At 41.4% G+C, this 24288-nt stretch overlaps 1 protein-coding gene across 1 annotated transcript; it reads right to left on the bottom strand.

Annotated features, from left to right (window-relative positions):
- Positions 1 to 3889: 3889 nt before the first annotated feature.
- Positions 3890 to 12796, bottom strand: CHIA (chitinase acidic). Its single transcript, XM_027620750.2, is given in 13 exon segments — positions 3890 to 4084; positions 4087 to 4175; positions 4932 to 5073; positions 5161 to 5280; positions 5754 to 5794; positions 5797 to 5938; positions 6227 to 6350; positions 6532 to 6656; positions 7916 to 8106; positions 8760 to 8815; positions 10338 to 10539; positions 11076 to 11105; positions 12772 to 12796. Coding segments are annotated over 13 exon segments (1482 nt in total).
- Between the last annotated feature and the right edge of the window lie 11492 nt (positions 12797 to 24288).

Below are 24288 nucleotides of genomic sequence, written 5' to 3'. Positions count from 1 at the left end.
GGCCTCGCTCAGAAGTTGGCTTTGAGGAAGGGCCTGAACAAAATGAGGTCAAAAGTCAAATGGAAACCTGAGGAGAGTGTCGTAGCTTGCACAAAGGCCCTGAGGCAGTAAGTGGCCTGGACTATACGAGAAACAGAAAAGAGGCTAACATAGTTGAAGTGGAGGGAATGAGAAGAGTCAAAGGAGGTGACATTAGAACCTTCATGGATCTAGAGCTGGATTGTGCCTGTCCTCTTCTTGCATGTAGTAGGTATGCAGTAAACATTCATTGCATTGACTAATTAATATGTAAATGAAGCAGGAAAAATGGGGGGCACCATTTTTTTAGGCTGCAGTAATTTCTGCATTCTAGAAATGGTGACAGAATCAGTCTTTATGGGAAAATAGTGACATCGGAAGAAGGTATTAGTCTGGGAAACCACTTTGATCTAGCAGCTGGCCACTGTGTTGTTCAAAGGTGCTTTTCTTCAGGGCGCCTGGGTGGCTCAGTTGGTTAAGTGTCTGCCTTGGGCTCAGGTCGTGATCCCAGGGTCCTGGGATCGAGTCCCACATCGGGCTCCCTGCTCAGCAGGGAGCCTGCTTCTCCCTCTGCCTGCCGCTCCCCATCTGTTCATGCTCTCTCTTTCAGATAAATAAATAAAATCTTAAAAAAAACAAAAGATGCTTTTCCTCAGAGTCAATGGCCTCTTTCGTGTCCTTCACCAAGTCCAGTTCCCTGCATCCTCGTGTCTCCTTCCAAAGAGTCTGCCTAGATTCCTATGCTCTATTTAACTCTAGGCTTTCTTATTCTTTGGTTAGAAACGTAATTATGATAGTACCCAATTTTGCTGACTTTTGCCTTCACCTGCTTATTGAGGACACTCCCATATCTATGTTTTTGATCTTCAAGGCATGTCATGTCAGCGCTCAGAACTCAATACATCAGCTACAATCATGAGTGCGATTTTCCCACGTTCTGTAACCCTATTCCAGCCCTCTCTTCTCAATGGTGAATTTAGATCATGTTACCACCTCTCCATCCCTGCTATAAACTTCCAATGGCTCCACAGCTCACCTACAATAAAATCCAAACTTCTAACCATGTTTCAAGACCTTGCGTGATCTGACCCCTCCCTATTTCTTTCCTGTGCCCACTACCCCAGTGCAGCCCTGGTCTTCTTTCTTCTAATGTGCCGTGTTCATCTCCACCTCAAGGACTCTGTAGTTGCTGCACCTGTGCCCAAAACTCCCTCTTCCCAGATCTCAAAATGACTGGCTCTTCTTGAATGTCAAGGCTCATCTCCCCACAAAGGCCTTCCTTAAAAAAAAAAAAAAAAAAAAAAAAGATTTATTTATTTGAGAGAGAGAAGGGGTTGGGGAAGGGCAGGGGGAAAGCGAGAGAGGATCTCAAACAGACTCCACACCTGACACGGGGCTCGATCCCACCACCTGAGCGAAACCAAGAGTCGGGCACTCACCTGACTGTGCCACCCAGGCCCCTGCCCCCCACAGAGGCCTTCCCGGACTGCCCAAACTAAAGTACATTCGTCTCCTTTTCACTTTCTATCACTGTTACCCTTTTTTTCATTTCTTTGTTTGCCTAACACTCTCACCATCAAAATATAACCACCATAGGGGTGGAATCTTTATCTTATTTACCAATATGTCTTTAGTACCTAGAATATTATCTGGCACATAATAACCACAAGTGTTGTGAGCTCATGAATGTGTCATCATTACCCAGAATGCTGCTTGTGCCTTATCACTATCAACAAAGTGGCCATCTACAGTGTGAACCATAACATCTGTATCAAGGGAGGTGGTGAAGTAGAGTAGTTAGGACTGTGAGCTCTGGAGCCAGCCTGCCTGGCTTGGGATCTGGGTCTGCGACTTATTAGCTTGGGTGATCTCGGGCAGGTGACTTATTCCTCTGTGCCGCAGTTTTCTGGAACTAATGTTATCTTCCTCACAGGGTGGCTGGGAGAATTAAACAATAAAATACATGTAAAACACCTAGAACAGAGTTTGACATACACTAAGCCTGCCAGAAAAAAAAAAAGGAGCCATTGTATCAGGATTCTTCTAGTTGCAATAAAAAATAGACTGAAGCCAGCTTAAGCAGCAAAGAGGAATTTACGGTAGAGGTATAGGGGTGTTTCACAGAGCCCAAGGGCACAAAGGCATCTGAGTCTCAGGAAGGAGCTAGAATCAAAAGGCGGAAAGCTGTCCGTGTCTTCCGTCTCTCGTGCAGGGTTTCAACTGCAGCTCACCTTTGGTCTCCTTGCTTTGTAGTCAAAGCAACTGCCCTCCTCCACAGCCTCTCACTACAGCTCCTGAGTTTAAGTATCCCAGGGCAAGCCGTTCTCAGGGTATGACAGCCACTCCTTGTTGTCTGTTGCAGATTTCAAGGCTTGATGATCTGATTAGCCTTCTTGAGTCTGATGATGTCCATCCTAGTCAATCAGCCAGGCCAGGGGAGGAGAAGATGCAGTATAAGCACAGCAGCTGGGGACCACGGCCATGGCTTCAAAGAAGGGGACAATCCCCTGATGAAGGAGCACTGCGGGTCCACAGGCTGGGCAGACATCCCCAAAGGATCCTGGTCTAGGAGGCGCTGGGCCAGCTCTGGGACCTCAGCAGGTATGGACAGAGTGCCCTGGGCTTCATCTTTTCGAGCAAGCCCCACAGGCCTGTGCCCCCAAGTGTCACGGAATCGCTCTGGCTCTTTCCTGAGGGCAGTCTCCAGGCTACGGACCTATCTTCTTCATGCCCTCATCCCATCCCAGCACCAAACATTCAAGCATTTCCTCCTGACAGCCTCCGACCTTCATGCAGATCAACAGGCTCCCCCACTTCCTCACACACTCTTTTCTTAGGCCACCCCCTGCCCCTGAGCAGCCTTTATTTTCACATCTAGAAATGTTTCCACCCCAATCACTTAACCCAAAAAGGCTCATGTTGTTGTTGTTGTTGTTTTCTTCAAGATTTTTTTATTTGAATCACAGACCTGTACCTCTGAAACAAATAATACATTATATGTTAAAAAAAAAAAAAAAGAAGAAGATAGCAGGAGGGGAAGAATGAAGGGGGGGGAGTCGGAGGGGGAGACGAACCATGAGAGACGATGGACTCTGAGAAACGAACTGAGGGTTCTGGAGGGGAGGGGGTAGGGGGATGGGTTAGCCTGGTGATGGGTATTGAGGAGGGCACGTTCTGCATGGAGCACTGGGTGTTATGAACAAACAATGAATCATGGAACACTGCACCAAAAACTAATGATGTAATATATGGTGATTAACATAACAATAAAAAAATTAAAAAAAAAAACTAATGATGTAATGTATGGTGATTAACATAACATAATAATAAAAATTTTTTTAAAAAGATTATTTATTTATTTGACAGAGAGAGACACAGCGAGAGAAGGAACACAAGCAGGGGGAGTGGGAGAGGGAGAAGCAGGCTTCCCGCTGAGTGGGGAGCCCCATGCGGGGCTCGAACCCAGGACCCTAGGATCGTGACCTGAGCCCAAGGCAGACGCTTGATGACTGTACCATCCAGGCGCCCCAAGAATTAAATTCTTGAAGAAAACATAAAGATGGATATGGAGACAGTATTTTTTTTTTTTTAAGATTTTATTTATTTGACAGAGAGAGATACAGCGAGAGAGGGAACACAAGCAGGGGCAGTGGGAGAGGGAGAAGCAGGCTTCCCGCAGAGCAGGGAGCCTGATGTGGGGCTGGATCCCAGGACCCTGGGATCATGACCTGAGCCGAAGGCAGACGCTTAATGACTGAGCCACCCAGGCGCCCCAAGGCTCATGTTTTGACTGACAGCTTTTATTGCAGAACTCTAGGTAGGAGCAAGATGTACTAAGCGAAGGAGACCCGGGAATGGAGACAGGTCAGGTTTATGCCCAGTTGCAGCAATCACAGCTGGTGTCAAAGACATGCCTGGCCTGGCAGTTCTGCTGGTACCTGACTCCATTCAGGCAGTGCCAGAAGGCATTTCTGTTATTCGCCACAGGGTAGAGGCCGTTGGCTTTTCTGGCACAGAATCCACTGCCCCCAGAACTGCCCCCAGAGCTGCTTCCAGAGCTGGGCTCCTGCTCCCACTTCCGCTCCCACTTCCGCCTCCACTTCAGCTCCTGGGAGTAGGAGTTATGGGTTCCACGGGCTGAGCAGGGGCAGTGCAACCTGAAACAGCACAAAACAGACTCATGGACCTGGAAGAGGCTCCCACCCTCACCTAGAGGGGAGAAGACTAATGGCCCTGAGGAGAAGGTCTGGAGGTGGAGTGCTGTTAGCTCTGGATCCCTACAAGTGAGGACATCACAAGATAACTCCACACTCAGGAAAAGCTATAATTTCAAGCCACTCTGCTTTTAAATTTAAAAAGTTCTCTCGTCCTTTATGATGTCAAAATCATTAAAAAAAAAATTACTGAGCACCAATATGTGCAAAATACTTGCCTAGGATCTGGGTATAAGTGGCAAGTCAATGAGCTCTAAGAGAAAAATCTGGAAAAAATTTAAGGATTTGGTATTTCCCCTGAATTACAGATTAGAAACATGTGAGCAGTACTGAGGGTTTCTTGTTCAGTCTCCAGGTGGGCTGAAAGAGACGTTTCACGAGGGAAGTGTTCATAGAAAAGTAAATGTTTATATATTGAAGGTCAGCCGAATTTCTTGGGGCTTTTCCACACCTTTAAGACTTAGCCGAGGTGGAAAACTCACTCAGGTAGGCCCGGTTTCCCATAAGAGCATGACATTCCTGACCTGGAAGTTCAAGGGTAGGGAAAGAATGGAGCACCTGTGTCTCAGCTGGGCAAGAGCAGTGAGGTGAAATGGGAAGTGACTCCCTGGCCAGTGGGGGCGGACAGATGTTAGAGCTGCCTTTTGAGCTGGAGAAGGAGCAATTGTATACCCCTGGCACCCTTCTGTTTTCACTTACTTGCACTCTGCAGCCCAAGAGCTTTCTTCAGGGTGTTGATCAGGGGGAACTTGCCCTGGTTGCAGAAAGTGCCTGTGAAGTCATCCAGGTCAATGGCCCAGACCATGGCACCTCCAAAATTGTTCTCCTTAAGCCACTGAGCCTATTTAAGGATAGAGGACACCAGAGGTCATTTTACTTCCCTGGACTCACGGCTGGGCCCGCAGTATGTCAGACAGGCTGACCTTACCTTGAGACAGAAGCTCTTGACATCATCATAACCAACCCACTCGTTGCCCTGATCGGCGTAGGGCACACCCTGAGGAACATCCCATGCCTGAGTGGCTCCATTTTTCAGGAAGGTACAGATCTTTAAAAAGTCAAGAGATTCAAATCTTTTAAATAAGATCCCCATGAAAGAAGAAACAAACACTTGCCTCTTCGATTGTCTTTTTCTTTCATGTCTCCAATTGGGATTTTCCTGGTTTCTAATTGTGGGTTGTTATTTGTAAATAATATCAAGTCGCTTTTGAAATATTCCTGTTATCCCTGTCCTTAATACTTGATTTTGGGAGCCCACATTAATTTGAGAGATATAGTTCTTTTATTTTCTTACATGCTAATATAAATGACCTTAAATATGTAGTCTGGTGCTTGAAGGGATATTGCACATTCTAAGTGCTCTTCATACTGGATTAGGTAAATGAATAGGGTACTTAAACTCTTGAAGCATTTGGAATGATAGCTGTATTTTAAGTAGATTAAGTAGCGGACAGAATGAGCATTCATTCTGTTCAGCACAGGGCATGGAATTCACAGAACTGTACAGCCTAATCTACCTACTTCATAGTAGGCCCAGAACCCAGCCTGCCTGGTGTAGGGCCAGTAGGACCAGCGCCAGAGGTGGGGGCACCAACGCCAGTGTTGCAGGAGTCACTCAGGACGAAGGTGTGGCCATAGGTGGGGGATCCAACGATGAGCTTCTCGGCTGGGACCCCATTGTCCTTCCAGTAGTTCATGATGTGATCCTGCAATGACAACATGTTAGCTAGAGGCTCCACCAGGCTGATGACCCAGTGCTTAGTTATGATAGTCCACTGTTCTAACAGGCAAAATTGTATGATGTTAATGACAGACGGATAGTATTTTTTCAAAGCATTTTGGTGACATTATAGTTAATGAGATAGGCTCAGCCACTGGAAAGGATGGTTATCCAAGTGAGACATTTGCAGAATTTTCATTTGTTTTGTCCCTGAATTTCCATATGATGTACAGCCTCATCTCTGGTCTGCATCTGCATGTGTGCAGGGACTCACCACACTGAGGTAGGCGTTGCTGCCAGTGTCAGTCTCGCATTTGTACAGGGAGCTGTTCTCTCCAGTGTAGCCCTCCCAGGAGCCATGGAGGTCATAGGTCATGATGTGGATGTAGTCCAGGTACCTGAGGTGGGGTAAGGGATTTAAAAACATTCGTGATAGTCATTCCCCACACCTATGCAGGCAAAAGATACCACTCCCAAAGCCTCCTAAATGAGGTCCCTGAATAGCAAGACAGACTGAGGACAAGTCCACCTTGCAAAAGTGATAACTACAGGAGTTTGAGGCTAGGGTGACTGACTCACTGGGCCAGCTGGGGGATCTCATAGCTGGACTGGATGTTGGAGATGCCAGCAGCTACTGCAGCAGTGATCATTAGCCTGGGCTTGTTGATCTGCTTGGCCTCCTGCTCAAAAGCTTCACGCATTTCCTATAGAATAATCAAGTACAGTAGGTCATCTATGCATCCGATTTCAGTTCCTTAAACAAGTAAGTTTGTATCAATGCTTTTCTTTTTCAAAATGCTTTCCGATATTTTATCTTTCTTTAGTTTCTCAATATCCCTATAAAGTAGATAGGATTGACGATATCAATTGATTTTATGGCTATCTGATATGAATAGAAGCTACACAATTTCACCAAAGTCCCACAGCAAGTTAGTAGCCAGGTCATGCCCAGAACGCAGGTCCCAGATGACCAGTCGGAGCGCCACTTATATCACTATACTCTGAACTTACAGTTGCTGCAGTAACCTCTCTCCAGCTTTTGGCAGTATACATGTTGCTTCCCTTCATCCAGTAAATGAATTACTTTATAGGACTGACATCCCATCAAATGAAATGCTGATTTGGTCAATAAGGGAAGTGGTTACAGCCACGTGATGGGTTCACATTATTTAGCGCAAGCACCTTTATTTTGGGTGACTCTAATCTCATTTGGAGGACTGGGTTCAGTTTTTATAATTGTATTATTAGAGTGTGCCAGAGTGTGTTCCAGTGAAGTGTGGGTCTGAAAATTGTCATGTGATACTAGTTAAGGGAATTAAGGTATTTAAACTGGAAGAAGAGAAATTATAGGCAGGATGTTACAGCAGTCTGCAAATATTGAATGATAGATTACAAAAGATGTCCTACTCTTTGTTATTTTGGTGAGCAGAACTAGAGCCAATGACTGGAAGTTATAAATTATGACTGGAGGTATGTTTCGGCTAAGAATAGAGATGTTCTTTCTTATCTCTACAGCTGTTCAACAAATAAGTAAGGAATAAGTCTAGTGTAATGGTTAGAAGCAGTAGGCTCTGTAGCCAGACTGCATGGGTAGTTACGACACCTAGTAGTTGTGTGATACTAAGCAAGTTACTTAAACCTTAGTTTCCTCTGTAAAATAAAGATTATGATACTTAATAGTACCTAGATCATAGAATAGATGTACAGGTGAAGTGAGTTACAATTTTTAAAATACAATAGTAGAATAAAGTAGAACAGTGCCTGGCACATAGCACCCGTGTGTTTTTGTTGTTACCTTTATGAAATGCTGTTGAATGAAGGTATGATATCTAAGAATCTTTGTGACGTGAAGATTCCATAATTCTAAATTCCAGTTTAGTTGCACTTGGGAAACACCAGATTCTCCTTGGAAAGAATAGGCTTTGAATATTCTTGGGTTAGAGATTGCCACTTCCCTCCTCACCTGCACTAGGATGGCGAAGAGATGTTTGTCCTGAGGAGAGCTCGCACAAGAGCCAGGGTACTCCGAGTCAAAGTCCAGCCCATCAAACTCATACTGGCACAGGAATCTGATGACTGAGGCAATGAAAGTCTGGCGGTTCTCAGGCGTGGAAACCATGGCAGTGAAGCCGAGGGAGACCCAAAGAAGGCAAGGTGAGGGAACGCCTTGGTGGTCCCAACACCTTCCAGTAAAATCAAACTTCTATACTTCTGCCTCGGAGCTCTTCACTGGGGACCCACAGCCCAGATATAAGTATGCTTCTGGTTTTCTCTTGGCCTTACTTTGTAATCGGTACTCAGCCAGCCATGGTATTTCAGTGTTCCCTTTATTCTGTTATCCACCCAACTCTGATTTTTTTTCCCCTAGGTTGCACTTGTTGATTTGAAACCTGGCTACCTCAGCTCACCATGTTCTCTCTCCAAATAGTCTCCCCCAAGTTCATATGTCCTCAAAGTCTTCTTGTTTATTTGCATGACTTTCTCTTCTCTTCCCCCAGAAGGTAAATAGAAGTGCTATAGCACTCTCCACATGGACTGTGCTTTGGAAATACTTTAAGAAGAGATTGTTTCAAAATCTCAGTAACTAAACCTCTGTGAATGGAATCCCAGAATATACATCTAAATGTAAACCTATAAAATAAATTGTGTTCTACTTTAATATTGAGGTACTGGTAGAGTAATTTATTCCAGTAGCCTGTTTGTTTAATGTGCATCCTTCATACCCTGTCTTAGATTGTGAAGTGTAAAGGAACGTAACTTGTTTTCAATAGCAAACGAACACCCAGCTCTCCCAGAGAAGACTTCATGGGCAGTTCCAAAGTTCCGGCCTCCAATGGCCAGGAGAGTTTTAAGCTGGCTGTTCCTATAAAGCAAAGAATAGAAAAGAGAAATTCAAAATCCACGAGTCCTTCTATTTAAAAATAACATTGCTTTGGTATTGGGCCTGGTCATATACTTTGATGTTGCCTTGATAAGATATTCTGTAGGATAATTTTCCTTCACGACTGAAGACTTTCTTTATAAAAATTGTGTTGTTATCCAATACTTGGGATAATACTAAGTGAAGTCAGTCAGAGAAAGACAAATGTCATATGACTTCAAGCAGATGTGGAATTTAATAAAGAAAAAAAGAGACAGACACAAAACAGACTCTTAAATATAGAGAACAAACTGGTAGTTGTCAGAGAGGGGGTAGGTAAGGGGATGAGGTCATATAAGTGAAAGAGAGGAACAGTGCACTTATCATGATGAGCACTGAGTACTGTATAGAATTGTTGAATTAGCATATTGCACACCTGAAAATAATATAATACTGTATGTTAATTAGACTTCAACAACAACAACAAAATTGTGTTGTTATCATAAATGCACTCAAAATTCTTTGAAGAAATCCAAATTATGGGAGCGGATTTTGTAAAAAAAAAGTATCTATTGGCAATAATATATACAAAACTTAAAAGCATAATGAAATCATATTCTGTTCCATCAGATGAAATGATAAATGTTGCTGGAGCATAATTACTTTCTCAACCTCCAAGATAATGAATATAAATCAGTTGCTTAAAATTATGCCCATTTTTCTGGAATAGTGGTTCTCAAACAGTTTATATAAGAATGGAGTGCAATGGTCAAAGTGCAAAAACATTAAAATTCTGGGCTTATAACCCCTTTCTCAGAGATTCTGAGTCAGTTGGACTGTGGGAGGGATTGACATTTTTACCAGGTGCCCCATGTGATTCTTATACATAGTCAATGGATCACACTTAAAGAAATACCGCTCCACAGAAGTTTACTTCCTCTATTTATCATAACTTAAATTCTAGTAGTTACATTCAAGATAGTACTATTACTGATGGTAGTGATGGCCTGTAGCCTTATTTCTCCTAGAAATAGCTAAACTGAGCAAATCAGAAATTAAAAGATACCAGAGTTATTGTTCCTTTGTTATGTTTCATTTTTACACAAATAGAACTCTTAAAATACAGCAGACATTTCTGATTTGGGGGGCTCAGTGATGTCTAATCTTCATTATCTTCCACCTCCTGCTCTCTGATGTGAGTAGCTAAGATGGCTTGCAGTTTCTTGGATCATAAAAAAAGATATTGACAGGGAAAGGAGAAACAGAACTGATATATTTTGAATACCTGCTAGAGCAGGCGATGTGCTGTGTTATCTATATCCTTGCTACTTAAAGTGTAGCTTCCTGAACCAGAAGCATCAGCATCACTGGGGAGCTTGTTTGAAATGTAGAATTTTGGTCCCCACCTCAGACTCACTGGACCTGAACTCATTTTAAGAAGATCCCAGGTGATTAGTTTGCACATTAATGTTTGGGAAGCACCAACCCAGGAGACACCAAATTGGGTATCTCCTCCATCTCTTACTTGTTTTTCAGGCCATTGAAAGCTTGGTAAAAAGTCACATTGTCCCATTCAGTGGCGGTGATCTCGTTGCTCCACATCCCAGCAAAGGCATAGATCAGGTGAGTACATAGACAGGGGTCAATGTCATCAGGCTTAAAGCACCCCAGGCCTGGCCCTTACTGGGCCCAGTTAGTGAAGTAGCATGTCAGCTGGTAAGCAGAACCTGAGAGCAGTAAGAAGTGAGAATAATGGCCTGATTTAGGTGCCACTGAAAGGTGCTGTGCGTTTGGGCTCTGTCTCTGTTTCCCTCCCTTTACCTCAATGCCTGATCTCTATGGGGGGGTGTTTAATATAAATACTTTTGCAGATGAGTTCAAAGATTCTAACTTGGGAACTAGTCACTGACTTGGGGTTAGTTATTTTTTACTCCAACAGATTTATTTGGGGATCTTAAGCCTAAGAACCTCTTAAGAAAAGATGTCCAGTAGTCCTGTGAAACCCAGTGAATACCAATTTATAACTCCCAGTGGTCATGCTAAAGAGGCTAGCAGTGACAGCCAATCCAAAATAATAGGTTCTCTCAATGTCAAACCCATCTGTGAACAGTAGCTCTCTTTCCCTCATATGGCTTATCCCTCATATGGCTTATCTCTTGATATACATTAATCAGACAATTGCATTATGAGTAATTTATAGACATTTGTGGTTTATGGTACGAAAAGATTGTGTCAAAGATAAAAGACAGAGTTCATGACTTACCTAGCTGAACATTCAGCAGAAGTGCCAGAGCTGGAGGGAAAGAAAACACATGCACTCTGAACCAATTGTCTATACCCTGTGGAATCTGATTCTGAGGCCTTGGGTGCCATCCTATTTGCCATAGGTTGTTACAGCCCAGGGGCACATAGGGATTATGCTGAAGAGTAGGTTTTCCAGTGAAAGCACCCATAGACCCACACTTCCCTCATCTTAGTCAAAAATGGCCATGGCACTCTCTTCGTCCACCTTTCATGTCAATAATAAATGTTACTAAATGCAGAGTTCACAGGCTACTGTTTTGGAAAATTTACTGAATTTCTACTGAAATTACCCAGAATGTACTCTACTCAATGAGTACACATCCATCGGTGCTTCACCTCCCTGAACCGGGATGAGTATAGCCTTCCGCAGAGAAGGCATCCTCTAAAGCAGTGAATTCAATATCTCCTGAAGCCTTGGAATTTTCTTGGAGCCACCTTTTAGGAGCTCTTATAGTAGAAGAGAAGTACCAGAAACTGTGAGGCAAGAGTCCAGATGCCTCTCCCTGGTTCTACCAGAGCACTTCTGACATGATTGTTTTATAAACTGAGCTAGAAGTTTCATTTAGAAAAGCTTTTGAAACTATAAAACGTTTGTAAATCACAGCTCTAGAACAACTAATAAACAACGGATATAGCTTGGTTCTAAACAATTTACTGACTTAACCCCTTTAAATGATTGCATTTCTAGCTGACATTTTTTAAATTTAATTTTATTATGTTACGTTAGTCACCATACAATACATCATTAGTTTTTGATGTGGTGATCCATGATTCATTGTTTTCATATAACACCCAGTGCTCCACGCAGAACGTGCCCTCTTTAATGCCCATCACCGGGCTAACCCATCCCCCCACCCCCCTCCCCTCTAGAACCCTCAGTTTGTTTCTCCGAGTCCACAGTCTCTCATGGTTCGTCTCCCCCTCCGATTTCCCCCCTTCAGTTTTCCCTTCCTTCCCCTAATGTCCTCCATGCTGTTCCTTATGTTCTACATATGAGAGAAACCATATAATTGTCTTTCTCTGCTTAACTTATTTCACTTAGCATAATCCCCTCCAGTCCCGTCCATGTTGATGTAAAAGTTGGGTATTCATCCTTTCTGATGGCTGAGTAATATTCCATTGTATGTATAGACCACATGTTCTTTATCCATGATACATCAGCAACTCAGTAGGACAGTAGGGGATAAAAAAGAAGTAATTCTGAAAACAGTAGAACAAAGATAACTCACATCACTCTATCTCAGTTCCTACTGATTTCATCCCTAGAAAAGCTAGACCAAGGATTCAAGCAGGTAAATAAAAATGATACCAATTAAAATGATGTGGTGCAGGAAGATGAATGCAGAACAAGAAACAATTGATAAGGGATTAGAGAATAAGAGCGGCATTGGAAGAAAATAAGCCTTTCTGTTAGGACAATGCCCATGGGATCAATGAAGGTAGAAATGTTACTAGAGTCAGCTGAGATTAGAATAAGAGATAGACTTGTATCTATCTAGATTTGTGTATGTCAGGATTCTCTTGGAAATTTGAAAGGATGGAAGAAGAATGGAAGAGCCCAGAGGTATAATGTGAAGACTGCTTCACAGCTGTCAGATCCGGAGAGAAAAAGAAATCAGGTAAGAGTAAGGCTCTGTCTCTGACTGCAGACTCACCTGTGAGGAGAATAAGCTTTGCCATGGCTGTCATTGGTACCGTTCTAGCAGAGCCTGGATTTGCTTTTTATACCATCTGAGTCCCGGGTTATTATAAGGGCTTCCAAGTGGGGAACAATGGACTCAGATGTGTATGTAAATAATCAGTAAATCAACAGATCTCCTCCCCTACAAACACCACACCTTACACCTGCAACCTATACGGTCCCCAGCACCACCACTGTCTCTGCTCAATAAGGTCAAAGCAATGCTATGACTCCTAAAAAGGTGGTAGAGACCACCACAATGGAAACCACCAGCTTAGTAGCTTTTATGGCAGTTCCCAGGGCTGATAAGCATCTGTTTAAACATTCTGGTTAGGTTTTTATGTTGTGGACATTTCGTGCCTGGCATCAAAGCATATCTTTATTGGAAAGCAAATAATAAAAGCCCTTAGAAGTTATTAGCTATTTTTAAACCCTTTTTCTTCATGGAATTATTCATGTATAATTTGTACAATCAGTACAAACTTTCCATCTTTAGGTGCTACTTTCTGAACATTTTACCCACACCTGTTCTTTGGAATGATCTTAAGTCATGATTATATGATAATTTTATCTAAGAATGGTTTCCAAAATGTCCCCTCTGAAGGTCAACAAGAACTCTCTAGTGTTCCATAGTTCCAAATTACATCCAGAAGATGCAAAAAAAATATTTTAGTGTTGCTGATGGGTAGAGATGATGGTGATGATATTGAAAGGAGTCTCTTTTAATAGAAATATTTGCAACTTGACTACATCTAGAATTTTATGTCTAAAATTAATTCCAATCTACCTTTCTAAACATTATCCACTACCATTATCCTATAATAAATTTCTGCTTCAGACAAATGGTCTATTTGTTGTCCTCAAACATGTCTTGCATGCCTTTGCTTATACTATCTCTCCACCCTTTGCCTGTAACGTCTTCTCCTTCTCCTAACTGCCTGCCCCAATTCTACAGTTCTTCAAAGCCCAGCTTAGACCCGCTCTTTGAAGCTCAGTGATCTCTTCTTCCTCTGAAATATCATATACTCTAGTACTTATTGTCTGTACTGCTTTTATGCTACTGTCCTTACAATACCCGGTGGTAGTTGGTGGGCATACGGGCGCCCATTGTGGAATATCAGCACCTTCGCTGACTTCTATGGATGCAGACTGACTTCTCTATCACATTTAGAAACTAAATTGTATCCATTCACCCCAGGATAATTAGGCCCTGAGCGCTTAGTTCCCACCGGCAGGACCAGAGAAAGTCTGGTAGAAGTGCTGCCAGGGAGGATTTCAGTTGTGAAAATAGTAATAACAACGAACACTATGTGCCAGAGATTGTTCTTGGTGTTTTATATCACTCAGAACTTATTTTTGCAAGTGGCTAAAACCAACTCTAACAAGCACAGATTCTTATTTTGGAAAAATATGAGGATGCTCACAGGATCAAAGATAAGAAGATAGTACTGCCTCTGATAAGACAGAAATCAAGCATTTTGGGGGGGTAGTGGAGTGGGACAAGGTCTTAGAATAAACCTTAATTTTATTTTTTAGCCATGCTTCATTCCACATAAGAATCAAAGTTCCAGGAGAAATAGTCTGTGTAGTTTTGAGCTTGCATCAGACACTTGATTAGGGATAAAAAAGGGCACTTGGATTAAAATTTCCATCAGGACTGATCACAAAATGAAATTCTGGAAGAGTGGGGGGCAAATACTGAGTGAAAAACAATGAATGTTCATCAGAGGGTCTACTTAATTATTTCATTGAACCCATAAAAACTATTATTACTGTAACCCCAATTTTGTAGATGAGAAAGTTGATCAAACAAATCTTAAGCACCAGATCTAGGATTCAGTGCCAGGATAGCTGCCTCCAGAATGGAAATCTCTTAATCTTTACACTGCACTGCCTCCTTATATTCAGTTCGTGGTCCAAGTTGAACTGGAGAAGGCATTTCCCTGAGGCACCCAGGAGAATATGGTTGGGACATAGAGCCAGAATTGTGTCAAATCAAGGGTAAGTCAAGGATTTGCAAAAATAGCAAAGCCAGTAGTCTCAGGGTTATGCCTTTTGGCACTATTAGGTCTAGCTGCTGTTTACATTTAGTGAAATATTTTCGTTTGAAGTTGGTGCCTTTTATCCTACATAAATGACCTGCGGGTAAAATATCCCTTCTTAATAGCTCCTTAAGAGCTCCAGGTGTGTCCCTATCAAGCCTGCTTTCTATCTGAGCACTTAAGTGTTGGAAAGAATTGTCATCATAAGATTTATAGAATAATAAAGGTTTCAAAGTTCATCATTGTGTATCCTTTCATATTGTTAGATTTTTTTCAATAAGCCTTCATTATTTTTAGTTCTCAAATTTATGGTACAATGTACCACACACATGAGTTTAGACACACACTTAAAGAAAAATATTTAAATGAAAACCCCTGTTCTACCACCCAGCCTAAATATGATAATACTATCTTTGAGTATTACTCTGTATGTCCTTACCCAGCTCAATGCTTCTCACTCCCCTGGAATAAGCAACTATCTGAATTTTGTGGTAACCATTTCTTCGCCTTATTTATAATTTTATCATATATGCCTGTATCCCTAAATAATATATTCATTAGTTTTATAATTATTTATTATAATAATATCTTCATTAGTTTTAATATCTTCATTAATTTTAACTTTGTATAAGTGAAATAATACCAAATGTATTTTATTTCTTGCTGTTTTAGCTCAGCATTCCTAGATTCATCCAAGTTGCTACAGGTAGCAGCTGTTCACTCATTTTCTCTCTTTTTTTAAGATTTTATTTATTTATTTGAGAGAGAGAGAGAGAACAAGAGTGGGCTAGGAGGGGCAGAGGGAGAGGGAGAAACAGACTCCCTGCTAAGCAGGTAGCCCAGGACCCTGGGATCATTACCTGAGCTGAAGGCAGACGCCTAACTGACTGAGCCACCAGACACCCCTGTTTGCTCATTTTCATAGCTGTATGGTATTCTATTATATGAATGTGCTACAATTCACTTATCCTTTCTACATAGAGCAACATGTGGGTTGTTTCCAGCTTTCCCCGCTGTATGTTGTTATAAACTTTTCTTAACATGTCTCTTGGTGAACATTTACAAATTTCTCCAGTGTTTATATTGAGGAATAAGATGGCTGGGTGAAATAGCATATGCATCTTAAAATTTACTATTTAGCTACACATTTTTTTCCAAAGTAGTTGTATCAGTCTGTACTACCAACAGCAATGTATGCCAATTCTTATTACTCCACATCTCTGCCAAAATTTGGTATCATCAGATTTTAAAATTTGTGTCATTATAGTAGATACTTTTAGTTTTTCTCTCTCAAGTAACTAATATGGTTGAGCATTTTAAAACATTTTAAACATTGATTGTCCACTTTTGTTTCCTTTTCTGTGAAATATCTGCTCATGTCTGTTGCCCGTTTTTCTATTGGGTTGTCCACAAATGTACTAATCCTTTATAGGAGTACTATATATATATATTTTTTTTTCTCCTATTCTGTGTCTTGTCTTTTCACTTTTTTAAAATTTTATTTTAAAATTAAAATAAATTAGTCACCATACAATACATCATTAGTTTTTGATGTGGTGATCCACGATTCACTGTTTTCACATAACACCCAGTGCTCCATGCAGTACGTGCCCTCCTTAATACCCATCCCCGGGGTAACCCATCCCCCTACCCCCCTCCCCTCTAGAACCCTCAGTTTGTTTCTCAGTCCATAGTCCCTCATGGTTCATCTCTCCCTCCGAATCCCCCCCTTCATTTTTCCCTTCCTTCTCCTAATGTCCTCCAAGCTATTCCTTATGTTCCACAAAAAAGTGAAACCATATGATAATTGACTTTCTCTGCTTGACTTATTTCACTTAGCATAATCTCCTCCAGTCCCATCCATGTTGATGTAAAAGTTGGGTATTCATCCTTTCTGATGGCTGAGTAATATTGCATTGTATATATGGACCACATCTTCTTTATCCATTCATCTGTTGAAGGGCATCTTGGCTCTTTCCACAGTTTGCTTATTGCGGACATTGCTGCTACATACAGAACATCCCACCCTAAAACAACAGAATACTCATTCTTCTCGAGCGCACATGGAACCTTCTCCAGAAAAGACCACATACTGGGTCACAAATCAGGTCTCAGCCGATACCAAAAGATTGAAATTATTCCCTGCATATTCTCAGACCATAATGCTCTAAAACTGGAACTCAATCACAAGAAAAAATTTGTCAGAAATTCAAACACTTAGAAGCTAAAGACCACTCTGCTCAAGGATGTTTGGGTCAACCAGGAAATCAAAGAAGAACTTAAACAATTCATGGAAACCAATGAGAACTAAAACACATCGGTCCAAAACCTATGGGATACTGCAAAGGTGGTCCTAAGGGGGAAATACATAGCCATCCAAGCCTCACTCAAAAAAATAGAAAAATCCCAAATTCACCAACTCTGTACCTTAAAGAACTAGAGAAAAAGCAACAAACAATGCCTAAGCCATGCATTAGAAGAGAAATAATTAAGATTAGAGCAGAGATCAATGAATTAGAAACCAGGAGATCAGACAATGAAACTAGAAGCTGGTTCTTTGAAAGAATTAATAAGATAGATAAACCACTGGCCAGACTTTTCCAAAAGAAAAGAGAAAGGACCCAAATTAATAAAATTATGAATGAAAGGGGAGAGATCATGACTAACACCAAGGAAATAGAAACAATTATTAGAAATTATTATCACCAATTATATGCCAGTAAACTGAGCAATCTGGATGAAATGGAGGCCTTCCTGGAAACCTATAAGCTGCCAAGAGTGAAACATGAAGAAATTGAGAACCTGAATAGGTCAATAACCAGGAATGAGATTGAAGCAGTGATCAAAAACCTCCCAAAAAACAAGAGTCCAGGGCCTGATGGATTCCCTGGGGAATTCTACCAAACATTCAAAGAAGAAATAATACCTACTCTCCTGAAGCTGTTTCAAAAAATAGAAACAGAAGCAAAGCTTCCAGACTCATTCTATGAGGTCTTTTCACTTTCTTTATGATGTCTTATAATGAAAAAAAGGTTAATTTTAATGTAGTCAAATATATACAACTTTTTCTTTATGGCTTGCTTTTGTGTGTGTATGTATCTTATTTGAAAAACAAAAATCCCTCCCTAGCCTAAGAACATAAATATTCTTTTATATTTTCTTCTGAACTTCTAAATGTTGCCTTTAAATTTAAGTCCCTGGGAGGGGGCAGAGCAAGATGGCGGAGAAGTAGGAGACCTGGATTTCGTCTGGTCTCAGGAATTCAGCTGAATAGGGATCAAACCATTCTGAACACCTATGAACTCAACAGGAGATTGAAGAGAAGAATAGCAACAACTCTCTGAACACAAAAGCGACCACTTACTGGAAGGTAGGACGTGCGGAGAAGTGAATCCGAGGCGATATTCGGGAGGATAGACGGTGGGGGAGGGGCCTCCGTCGGCCGCTTCTGGCAAGTGCTAGAGCCACGGAGCACAAAATCGGACCTTTTAGAAGTTGGCTCGGCGGAGGGACGTCGCTCCAGTGGCTAAGCGGGGGGTGGAACCCTCGCGGGACAGTGTGATCTCAGGACCCTTGGGGTCACAGAAAGACCAGGGGTGCCTGAGTGCAGCAGAGTGCCCAGGTATTGGAGCGGAGAAGCCGGCTGCAGAGACAGAGCCAAGGTGCGGGCTCTCAGCTCGGGGTTGCCATAAACTGATCCACGGCCCAGTCGGGCCACTGCTCCTCCAGCAGGGACCCAACAAGCAGCAGATCCGGGGAGACTCCCCTTCCTCCCCCGGGAGGAGCAGCGTGGGAGCGCACCGCAGGGATCTGCTGGGTTTGGAGACTCCACACCGGGTTGGGTGCCAGAGATAGAAATGCTTGGTCACAGGCCAGGTGAGCACGGAGTGCGGCCGGGGACCGGGGAGACAGGAGTGACTGACTGCTTTTCTCTGGGGGCGCACTGAGGAGCGGACCCCAAGTTCTCGGCTCCTCCGGGCGGAGATTGGGAGGCCACCATTTTCACTCTCGTCCTCCAAAGCTGTACCGAGAGCTTGCAGAGAACAAAAGCTCCTGAGAGCAAACCTGAGCAGATTGCTTAGCCCGGACCAACAAGGGCGGGGCAATTCCGCCTCCGGCAAAGACATTTGCAAGCCACAGCAACAGGCCCCTCCCCCAGAAGATAAGCACGAACAGCCAGCCAAGACCAAGTTTACCGATCAAGGAGAACGGAAGAACTCCAGCGCTAGGGGAATACTGCACATAGAATTCATGGCTTTTTTACCATGATTCATTAGTTTTTCAAAGCTAATTTTTTTCTGTTTTTTTTAATTTTTCTTTTTCCCTTTTTCAACCAACATCTTATCAATCCCTTTTTAAAAAAAAAAAAACATTTTTATTTTTCACTTTTAGAGTCATATTCTATCCCTTCATAGTAGATACCCTTATTTTTGGCATATATATATAAGTTGTTCTCTCTTTAAAATTTTGAGATACAGTTTCTTCTAACAGATCAAAATATACCCTAAATCACTAGTGTATGGCTTTGTTCTAGTCTCCTGCCTGATCACATTCTCTCCCTTTTTTTTTTTAAATCTTCTATCTTTTTTCAAACAACTTCTTATCTTATCAATTCCTTTTATAGAATCTTTTATAATTTTCATCTTTACATTCATCTTCCATCCCTTCATTGTATCAACCCTTATTTTGTACATATATAAGTCTTTCTTTCTTTAAAATTTTAGGAGGCACTTTCTTCTAACAGACCAAGATACACCCAAAATCTAGTGTGTGGCACTGATCTATGCACTACCCTGATCATATTTGATCATATTCTGGGTTTTTTTTGTTTTGTTTTGTTCTGTTTTTGTTTGTTTTTATCTTTTTCTTTATTTGTTCTCTCTCTTTCTTTTTTCTTTCTTTCCCTTTCTTTTCCCCTGGTTTCAGGTCTTTTCTGATTTGTTTATAAAGTATATTTGCTGGGGACGTTGTTAACCTGTTAGCATTTTGTTTTCTCATTCATCTATTCTCCTCTGGACAAAATGACAAGACGAAAAACATCACCTCAGCAAAAAGAACAAGAGGTAGTACCGTCTGCCAGGGACTTACTCAATACAGATGCGACCAATGCGCCGTCGGACCTAGAGTTCAGAATCATGATTTTAAAGATACTAGCTGGGCTTGAAAAAAGCATGGAAGTTATTAGAGACACCCTTCCTGGAGAAATAAAAGAACTAAAATCTAACCAAGTCGAAATCAAAAAGGCTATTAATGAGGCGCAATCAAAAATGGGGGCACTAACTGCTAAGATAAATGAGGCAGAAGAGAGAATCAGTGATATAGAAGACCAAATGATGGAAAATAAGGAAACTGAGAAAAAGAGAGATAAACAACTACTGGATCATGAGGGCAGAATTCGAGAGATAAGTGATATGATAAGACGAAACAACATTAGAATAATTGGGATCCCAGAAGAAGAAGAAAGAGAGAGAGGGGCAGAAGGTATATTGGAGCAAATTATAGCAGAGAACTTCCCTAATGTGGGGAAGGAAACAGGCATCAAAATGCAGGAGGCACAGAGAACCCCTCTCAAAATCAATAAAAATAGATCAACACACCGACACCCAATAGTAAAACTTATGAGTCTCAGAGACAAAGAGAAAATCTTGAAAGCAGCTCAGGAGAAGAGAAATGTAACCTATAATGGTAGAAACATTAGATTGGCAACAGAACTATCCACAGAGACCTGGCAGGCCAGAAAGGACTGGCATGATATCTTCAGAGCACTAAACGAGAAAAATATGCAGCCAAGAATACTATATCCAGCTAGGCTGTCATTGAAAATTGAAGGAGAGATAAAAAGTTTCCAGGACAAATAAAAACTAAAGGAATTTGCAAACACGAAACCATCCCTCCAAGAAATATTGAAAAGGGTCCTCTAAGCAAAGAGAGAGCCTAAAAGCAGCATAGACCAGAAAGGAACACAGACAATATACAGTCACAGTCACCTTACAGGCAATACAGTGGCACTAAATTCCTATCTTCCAATAGTGACCCTGAATGTAAATGGGCTAAATGCCCCAATCAAAAGACACAGGCTCTCAGATTGGATTAAAAAACAAGACCCATCAATATGCTGTCTGCAAGAGACTCATTTTAGACCCAAAGACACCCCCACATTGAAAGTGAGGAGGTGGAAAACCATTTACCATGCTAATGGACACCAAAAGAAAGCTGGGGTGGCAATCCTTATATCAGACAAATTAGATTTTAAAACAAAGACTGTAATAAGAGATGAGGAAGGACACTATATCCTACTTAAAGGGTCTATCCAACAAGAAGATCTAACAATTGTAAATATCTATGCCCCTAACATGCGAGCAGCCAATTATATAAGGCAATTAATAACAAAAGCAAAGAAACACATTGACAACAATACAATAATAGTGGGGGACTTTAACACCCCCCTGACTGAAATGGACAGATCATCTAAGCAAAAGATCAACAAGGAAATAAAGACTTTAAATGACACACTGGACCAAATGGACTTCACAGATATATTCAGAATATTCCATCCCAAAGCAACGGAATACACATTCTTCTCTAGTGCCCATGGCATATTCTCCAGAATAGATCACATCCTAGGTCACAAATCAGGTCTCAACTGGTACCAAAAGACTGGGATTATTCCCTGCATATTTTCAGACCACAGTGCTTTGAAACTAGAACTCAATCACAAGAGGAAAGTCGGAAAGAACTCAAATACATGGAGGCTAAAGAGCATCCTACTAAAGAATGAATGGGTCAACCAGGAAACTAAAGAAGAATTAAAAAAATTCATGGAAACCAATGAAAATGAAAACACAACTGTTCAAAACCTTTGGGATGCAGCAAAGGCAGTCCTAAGAGGAAAGTATATAGCAATACAAGCCTTTCTCAAGAAACAAGAAAGGTTTCAAATACACAACCTAACCCTACACCTAAAGGAGCAAGAGAAAAAAACAGCAAATAAAGCCTAAACCCAGCAGGAGAAGAGAAATAATAAAGATCAAAGCAGAAATCAATGAAATAGAAACCAAAAGAACAGTAGAACAGATCAACGAAACTAGGAGCTGGTGCTCTGAAAGAATTAACAAGATTGATACACCCCTGGCCAGACTTATCAAAAAGAAAAGAGAAATGACCCAAATCAACAAAATCATGAATGAAAGAGGAGAGATCACAACCAACACCAAAGAAATACAAACAATTATAAGAACAGATTATGAGCAACTCTATGCCAGCAAATTAGAAAATCTGGAAGAAATGGATGCATTCCTAGAGAAGTATCAACTAGCAGATTTGAACCAGGAATAAATAGAAAACCTAAACAGATCTATAACCACTAAGGAAATTGAAGCGGTCATCAAAAATCTCCCAACAAACAAAAGCCCAGGGCCAGATGGCTTCCCAGGGGAATTCTACCAACAATTTAAAGAAGAATTAATACCTATTCTCCTGAAACTGTTCCAAAAAATAGAATTGGAAGGAAAACTTCCAAACTCCTTTTATGAGGCCACCATTACCTTGATCCTAAAACCAGACAAAGACCCCACCAAAAAGGAGAATTACAGACCAATATCCTTGATGAACATGGATGCAAAAATTCTCACCAAAATACTAGCCAATAGGATCCAACAGTCCATTAAAGGATTATTCACCATGACCAAATGGGATTTATCCCTGGGCTGCAAGGTTGGTTCAACATCCGCAAATCAATCAACGTGAATCAATACATTAACAAAAGAAAGAACAAGAATCATATGATCCTCTCAATAGATGCAGAAAAAGCATTTGACAAAGTACAGCATCCTTTCTTGATCAAAACTCTTCAGAGTATAAGGATAGAGGGTACATACCTCAATATCATAAAAGCCATCCATGAAAAACCTACAGTGAATATCATTCTCAATGGGGAAAAGCTGAGAGCTTTCCCCCTAAGGTCAGGAACGCAGCAGGGATGTCCGCTATCACCACTGCTATTCAACATAGTATTAGAAGTCCTAGCCACAGCAATCAGACAACAAAAAGAAATCAAAGGCATCCAAATCGGCAAAGAGGAAGTCAAACTCTCACTCTTTGCAGATGATATGATACTCTATGTGGAAAACCCAAAAGACTCCACCCCCAAACTGCTAGAACTCATACAGGAATTCAGTCAAGTGGCAGGATATAAAATCAATGCACAGAAATCAGTGGCATTCCTATACACCAACAAGAAGACAGAAGAGAGAGAAATCAAGGAGTCGATCCCATTTACAATGGCACCCAAAACCATAAGATACCTAGGAATAAATCTAACCAAAGAGGCAAAGGACCTGTACTCAGAAAACTATAATATACTCATGAAAGAAATTGAGGAAGACACAAAGAAATGGCAAAACGTTCCATGCTCATGGATTGGAAGAACAAACATTTGAAGATGTCAATGCTACCTAGAGCAATCTACACATTCAATGCAATTCCCATCAAAATACCATCCACTTTTTTCAAAGAAATGGAACAAAGAACACTAAAATTTGTATGGAACCGGAAGAGACCTCAAATAGCCAGAGGAATGTTGAAAAAGAAAAGCAAAGCTGGCGGCATCACAATTCCGGACTTCCAGCTCTATTACAAAGCTGTCATCATCAAGACAGTATGGTACTGGCACAAAAACAGACACATAGATCAATGGAACAGAATAGAGAGCCCAGAAATGGACCCTCAACTCTATGATCAACTCATCTTTGACAAAGCAGGAGAGAGTGTCCAATGGAAAAAAGACAGTCCCTTCAACAAATAGTGTTGGGAAAATTGGACAGCCACATGCAGAAGAATGAAACTGGACAGTTTCCTTACACCACACACAAAAATAGACTCCAAATGGTTGAAAGACCTAAATGTGAGACAGGAGGCCATCAAAATCCTAAAGGAGAACACAGGCAGCAACCTCTTCGACCTCAGCCGCAGCAACTTCTTCCTAGAAACATCGCTAAGGGCAAGGGGAGCAAGGGCAAAAATGAACTATTGGGATTTCATCAAGATAAAAAGCTTTTGCATAGCAAAAGAAACAGTCCACAAAACCAAAAGACAACCAACAGAATGGGAGAAAATATTTGCAAATGACATATCAGATGAAGGGCTAGTATCCAAAATCTATAAAGAACTTATCCAACTCAACACCCAAAGAACAAATAATCCAATCAAGAAATGGGCAGAAGACATGAACAGACATTTCTCCAAAGAAGGCATCCAAATGGCCAACAGGCACCCGAAAAAGTGCTCAACATCGCTCGGCATCAGGGAAATCCAAATCAAAACCTCCATGAGATACCACCTCACACCAGTCAGAATGGCTAAAATTAACAAGTCAGGAAACGACAGATGTTGGCGGGGATGTGGAGAAAGGAGAACCCTCCTACGCTGTTGGTGGGAATGCAAGCTGGTGC

This window comes from Zalophus californianus, chromosome 4, assembly GCF_009762305.2.
Source record: "Zalophus californianus isolate mZalCal1 chromosome 4, mZalCal1.pri.v2, whole genome shotgun sequence".
NCBI classification, from domain to species: Eukaryota; Metazoa; Chordata; class Mammalia; order Carnivora; family Otariidae; genus Zalophus; species Zalophus californianus.
This window is presented reverse-complemented; position numbering and strand designations above follow the sequence as displayed.